General features: G+C 48.6%; 1 protein-coding gene across 4 annotated transcripts in view; it reads right to left on the minus strand.

Annotated features, from left to right (window-relative positions):
- RNLS (renalase, FAD dependent amine oxidase) overlaps positions 1 to 5,422 on the minus strand; it is a 72,845-nt gene extending 67,423 nt beyond the window's left edge. For 2 of the 4 annotated variants that reach the window (XM_030487358.1, XM_030487356.1), the window contains exons 1-4: positions 5,293 to 5,422; positions 5,115 to 5,220; positions 4,012 to 4,154; positions 3,557 to 3,715 (exon numbers count right to left, since the gene is read on the minus strand). In XM_030487358.1, coding sequence (XP_030343218.1) covers positions 3,557 to 3,715; positions 4,012 to 4,154; positions 5,115 to 5,220; positions 5,293 to 5,404 — 520 coding nt within the window. In that variant the 5' untranslated portion in view covers positions 5,405 to 5,422. Of the gene's footprint in view, positions 1 to 3,556; positions 3,719 to 4,011; positions 4,155 to 5,114; positions 5,221 to 5,292 lie in introns of all 4 variants that reach the window. The other 2 variants (XM_030487357.1, XM_030487355.1) reach the window with 1 other exon arrangement.
- Between the last annotated feature and the right edge of the window lie 1,580 nt (positions 5,423 to 7,002).

Here is a 7,002-nt window from a genome sequence, read left to right on the forward strand (position 1 = left end):
TTATGGCAATTATCTAAGGGACCACTGCTTAGAAACACAATATTCAGCCAGTTACACACTCTCAAGCGAGGGAGCAGTACTGGTACGACAGAGTCAACCTGGAGGCTCAAACAGCAAAACGGTGAATTCCTGCAAGGGGTGAACTACCACTTCTGGCTAGTCATTTGAACTCTCCAACTCAGGTTCTTTTATGCACAAATATCAAAGGCTAATTCCAATGGATCAAAGCACCACCTACTCCACACAGCTGTTCCTTTGCACCTTCACTTATTTTACAGCCATTATCTATACATTAATGCTAACAATCCCTCATTATAATCCATTTAAAACTTCATGTGGCTTTGAACTGATAGATCCAATCACACATAAGTAGCTAAAATGGAACCTGGCACAGGTCCACTGTTCACAGTTCAATCTCTAGTGTGCAGCAAAACAGACCTGAAAATGAATCTCAGAGAGGGAAAGCAGAGGGAAAATACGGCAGGTATGGAAGGTCTTTAGACTAGCTGCCTCTAATTAAGAAGCTGTTGAAGTAAGGATGATACACTGAAGTAAAGGAGGGCTTGTAGTAAAGACATCACAGTCAAAAACAGGGCTGTTGGGGAAATAGCCAAAGCTTTTTCCATTGACGCCGCTTTGCCACAAACCACAACTGAGATTAATACCGCCACAAGGCACCAAGCCACACCTCATTTAGCTTCAGCATCTGTCTTCTACAAAATAAAGGCCTGCAAGACCAGCAATTAAGGCAGCTGTGCTCCTAAATCCTACCTCTCCTCCACTTTAAGCCCTTTGCCTGCAGTCTCAGGCCAGTTACACATGACCTCTGAGCTGGCCACACAGGCTGCTGTTGCTAGAAAGAGAAAGCCCTCCCCTTCCTCCAGCTCTGCACATCCCTCATTTTAGCTGCAGCATGAGCACAGCAGCAAAATGATTCCTCCCACCCGGAGTGACAGCAAGGGGGAAGTTTGCAACAAGGAGCAGGAACCTCCCCTTCCAGGAGCAGCTGGAATTGCTAGTTTGTATACCAGGAATGCACAAGTATGTTTTCCATTAGAATCACTATTTTTGCCTCTGGATTTGGAAGACCAGAGCATACAGATGACTAAACTGCTTTAACAGTAAGGAAGCAGCCTCAGCATATGTGCAGGCTAATACTAGCAACCAGGGAGTCACCTGACAAGTCAGATCAGCTTGCGTAGCCAAGTGAAAACTAACTTTTCGTCTGCACCAGAGTCAGTTTTGGGTCAAAACAGGGAGCAGATCTGACTCCCAGCATGGTAGCCACACAGTAGTGCTGACAGAATAGGCAAAAGGACAGTCACTGTGGAAGGGAGAGGACAACTATTCCTTTCAGTAGCCGTCCACAATTAATTACCTTAAGCTCAATGTGAAATTACATCTTAAATCCTGAGAGAGGTGGATGCAGGAAACCACTGTTCTCTGTCAGCAAAACTCAGCTCTTCAACATGCAACCAATATAAGATTGAGATTTAGAGACACAGTGATGTACCCTGACCCTGTGTTAGTCAAAAAGGACCCGACGTCTACACTGTTCAAGCTCTGAAACACCTTCCTTACATTCTCCTCACCTACTGTCCCCTTGCTTCTTCCCTCAAAGGAACAGTAGTAAAGAAGCCAATAGTTCCAATGCTAAGGAATCCCCTAAGATGACTGGGGAGTCAGCCCTGTTGCCCAAGATAAAGAATTAACAATTGGCTAGGAATCTGGAAGCCAGTCTCACACAGGGTACAGGCAGAAAGGAGAAAATGGGAGAAGAGGAAGAAAAGACAAAACTTGCTCAGTTCCCTCAGATAAAAGTTAACCCTGAAATTATACAGAAGATTAAGAAAAGCATGTAGTGGAAAGCATCTAATAGTTCCAGCACTCCAAGAGCAAGAGAAATGAACTGTTCACCTTAATTACATCTTCCGAAGGGAACCTGCCCACTTCTTGGACATGAAAGGATTTAATTAGCCCAAGTAAAACAATCTGCAAAGACGATGACTCTGAGGAAGGCCTTGAGATGCAGACTACAGGAACCTCAGGAGGACTTAGGGAAAACAGTACTACACACTACCTCTCCTTTTCTTCTGTTCCCAGGACATTCACTATCGACGCTAGAAAGGACAGGATGGGACAGAGCCACTCCCTCAGTCATTTACCTCAATAATGACACCACTTCATTACACCTGACCCCACGTGCTTGTACAGTTTGGGCTGTTGAAGTTTCCCATTTGCTCTGAGCTGACATGATGTCTCTTCTTGCAGACACGAGAATGGCCCAACCCATTGTAGTTATACACCATGCTCCTCTTACTTTCCAATGCCTCCAAATCATGTTTCAGTTAGTGACCAATCTTTTTAACATTAGTTTACTGTATCTTCATATAGCGGAACAGCACACATGTGGCTATCAAAATGAAAATATGTAATTATGGAAACGGTACCTATACATTTACCCTGCTCACACGATTCAGAGTATGAAGTGAAAGAGCACACTCACCAACCAAGAAAATTCAGTGGTGACATCATTACTTTCCATGGTAAAGGGACAGGGAAAACGGGAGATCTTAGAAAATAACGAATAGCAGAGAAGTCCTGTTTTTACAGGATATTTACCTATCTAGGCACAAAGCTTAAAATATGAGGTTGTAATGAAAATATTTCTCTCCATTACCGTGATCAGGCAACAATTTTCCCTTTGCTATCATAACACACTGTGCTGCAGTTCAACATCTGGCTACCATCTATCCTTCTCTTCCCTCATCCTCTTCTTTTCCCTCATACAGGTCCTGGCTACTATGAGGCAACTTCAGAGAGACCCTGCTGGTCACAATGCACTTAAGCTAGTAAAACTTATTTGGACCTGAACCGATACTTCTTTCTCAGCAGCAAGCTGCTCTTTCTAAGCCTCCATAGCATTGTTAACATATACACCCCAATAAATCACCAAAGGATAACTCACGTTTGAGGAATACAACCCCCATGGGGCAGCCAGAAACAGCAAACAAGCAAGAGGGTCTGAGAGGCTTTCATCTTACAGAGACCAACAGCTCCAATCCAGACTTTTTACTTCCCTGCATTTCATACGCTTTTAGGCTCGCTCACTGCAATGCCCTCCAGATTTTCCCTACAGCACAGCTGTTAATCAAATCTTACTCTCTGGGTCACCCCTACTGCAGACATACTAAAGGCAGCACCGAAAACCAGCATAATATGTCAACAAAGAGATAGTGACAAGGAAACCACCACATGGGGACCAGCTGAGGCCCTTGTCCGATTTACTAAATATTTTCAAGTTACAGAAAGACAACTCTGGTTTTAGAAGTAAAAAAATTAAAAAAATTAAAGATTAGATTAAAAACTGACTCATCTATTTAGATATTTTTGCTATTAAACTCAGGCACCAGATGTACAACCTTGAAAGTATCCACCTCCTATCATTTTCAGATTCACCTTAACAGACAGCTGAGTGACGAGTGCTTCTTTGCTATACAAGATGCTCAACTGCCATTTTAGGCTAGATACCTGTTATTTTGAGGTATGAACTTACTGTTTACAATGTCACCTTGCAGGTGAAGAATTTGTGGAACAGGCATTGTGAGAATAACTATATCAAACAGTTCCGGTGGTCCCGTTTTCCTGGAGACTTCCCATTTCCCGTCTCGGAGAGAGATGCGAGTTACATGCTGTTCATAGAAGACATCTGCACCTGCTTGGAAAAAGAATAAGTTAAATACATGTAACAGGGAATTCCACAGAGAATTCATATAGAGATGTTTATATGCCAGCAGTGCAGCTGAAGTCAGTGAAGTGCTTGCAGGACTTGGAAATTTACAGAGCTCTCAGACATGTTTGTCCATATCAGCAACTTCAAGACATTTATAAACAAAAAAGGAATTTGAACTGTCTTTTGAATTTACATCTCCAATGAGAATGTTCAAGAATACCATCAAAACCACAGCCATTAAAACCTTTCATTTCATACAAAGGCATCTAAAAACTTACCTGACTGCTTTAAATAATACTTGACAACTGAGGAGATCCCCTGGGGTGCCACATAATTGCATGAGCCTTTTTTCACTACCATTCCTTCAATGCGTGCAGTCAGCTGTTGCAAGATGCCATGAGACAGAAGTTCCTCATAGAAGCTTAAACGGAGCAAACAACACAGAGATGAAGATACACTGCATGTAAACCAATAGCAGCTGTCATTATTTTTCACAATTAAATTTAAGGACAACCTAACTTTCAGATTTAGAGAACAGTTTTTAATGACCTCATACAAAATGCATTTCAAGCCAGGCTATGCATGAATAGGAACCACCAGTGTAAAACAACAAACTAGCTTGCTGCTTCATTAGTAGCTGACCTTTTACACAAGACCAAGGCAACCGACCATACCTGTAAGAGAAACTGTTAGCAGTTTGACCTGAAGGTTTCAGGACTAACTGAGGCAGGGGCATAAATGACAGTTACTTAAAGCTCTGAGTATCAGTACGAGCTGCACTGCCACCGTGGAAAGCAGGAATATTCCAGCAGCTGGATGCAGGTGCCTGAAACACACCTGCCTTCTCTCTCATTTCCGCAGAAATAATGCGTTTTTACAACACTGTAACATCACCATCCCCTGCCCCAGCCTGAAGCAAACCGCCCTGCGCACCCAGCGAGCACAAGCAGGCCCCATCAATGCAACCCTCCCCTATCCCTGCAGACAGCCACCGCTGTTCTCTGAGGCAGAGACATCACGTCCCCACAGACACCTCACGCTTCTTTCACACCCAGCTTTCCGGCATAGCGCTTAGGCGACTCTGAGCCGTGCTACCTCCTGAAAGCAAAGATCTCTGCGGATTTAAGCAGCGAGACCACAGCACCCGCGTTCCCTACAGTGGGCAGATTAGCACCACGGGTGAAAACACTCGAGCCGCGACACGTGCGGGCAGGGCAGGGCGCTTGCCCACCAAACCCGCCCGACCCGGCGCACCGGCCCCCACTTCCCGCACCCCACTTCGCACTTGAGACGGGCGGGGGGCGGCGGGAGGCAGGGCTGGGGCCCAGGCACGGCGGCGACACCGGCCCGGCCCCGCCGCCCCTCTCGCGGGGGGGCTCACCTGCGGTGCGGCTGGGCGCGCTCCGCCTCCAGGGTGATGTACTGCGCGCCCAGGTCTGCGGTGCAGGCAGCGTCCCCCGCGCCGCGGCTCGTGCTCATGCGGCCCCCTGCGCGACAGCCAGTCAGACACCGCCACGTCACGCCGAGCTCGGCCCCACGCCACCCCCTGCGGCACCCACCTGCGCCCCTCGCCTTGTCCCAGACGACGACGCGGCCCAGCGCCGCCCCCCGCAGCAGCGCCGCGCAGGCACCGCCCGTCAGCCCCGCGCCCACCACCAGCACCCGCGACATGGCCCGGCCCGCCCGCCCAGAGGCGGCACCGCTGCGCCGCCACGCCCCCCGCAGCGGACGTACCCCGCCCCTGGGCGGTGCGGGCACGGGCCACCGTAGGAGCACCGTGCACAGAGCGCGGCTAGGGGGGAGCGGAGCGGGAGAGGGTGGTGGTGTCTCGTTTCACCCATTATTCCACATTATCCACGCCGTGACTATAGGCACTCTAAGTTCACAATGCTCAGTCTGATGTAGGAACGTCTTGTACATATGGACTCAACAGAGGAAGTCAGTAAATCAATTGCTTTATAATAATCCAGATTCTAATATCCGGAATAAAGTGCAAACCAGCTAATGTCAGCACAGTGACAGCAGGGTGAAGCATCATGTTAGGAACCAAGACCGGCACACTGCGGCGGCACAGGCCCTGCTGCGCCCCTGTGCGGAGCCGGCGCTGCAGTACCGCGCTTCGGCCACGAGGCGGCAGCACCCGCGAGCACCCGGCGGGCGGCTCCTGACCAGGGGCGGCACTAGCGCAGTTCATTGCTTAGCGCGCCGAGCGCCCTTCGGCAGCGCGCACATGGAGCGACAACGACGTTTCCCTACCGGGAGGCAGCAACAAGCGCGGCAGCATCACCTCGCAGGCACGGCAGCATCGTGTTACCGCTACCGGCAGCGCGGAGCCCGCCTGCAGTACCGCGTTTCCTTCGCAAGGCGGCAGCAGTGAGAGCAGGAGGGCGCCACACCGCGCATGCGCGTTGCCCGAGCTGCAGCACCAAATCTCGCGACAGCGACGAGCGTGGCACCGCGCATGCGCTCTGCAGGCACGGCCTCACGCAGCTCCCGCAGCGGCAGGTTCTTTGCTGCGGGCGGCTCTCCCCGTGTAACTTACCTGGGTAAGCTGGATGACCAGCAGTTGTCGATAACAGATGCTTGCAAACAGCCTAAGCCACACCCCTAAGAGCTCAGAACAGCACCGAGCACCACCCCCAGGATGAGATAAGGCACTCAACACCGCAGCTGATTTGCCTCATCCGCACCTGGATGAGGTACACACACCTGGGAGCAGCTAGAACCAGCAACAAGCTGCAGCCATGCCCTCTGTCTCCAAACCCAGGGAGAAGACATGGTGCAGACATGGACAGCATCACCAGAGCAGACAAAGGCATGCTCCGCTCTTCACTGATTCCACCACACTGTTCCCCAGTGTTACTCCTTCATTTGCACTGGAGCTCAACAAGACTGTAGGACAACGAAGTGACAGTTCACTTGAATTGTACATGGAACGCCAGCTACCAAAATTGCTTAGACATCCATGGAATGCTATTTGTTACAAAGACAAAAAAAAAAAAAAAAAAAAAAAAAAAAAATCCTCCAAGTCATCGTATTATTAGGCTATCAGAGCTCATGCTGTAACTCTAAATCTACTGAGTGCATATGAAATACTGTCTGCTTCACTGCATGGTTTTATTATGCTATACCAACTAACTCAAAGGATTAAACATTTCACTTGTATTATAAACCCAAATTTACTTTCTTCAGAAATAGAAACATCTTCACATATGCCTAGACCTTCAGTTTTCAAATGAAGGTCTGAAAGATAGTTGTATTTCAGCTCA

This window comes from Strigops habroptila, chromosome 5 (genome assembly GCF_004027225.2).
Source record: "Strigops habroptila isolate Jane chromosome 5, bStrHab1.2.pri, whole genome shotgun sequence".
NCBI classification, from domain to species: Eukaryota; Metazoa; Chordata; class Aves; order Psittaciformes; family Psittacidae; genus Strigops; species Strigops habroptila.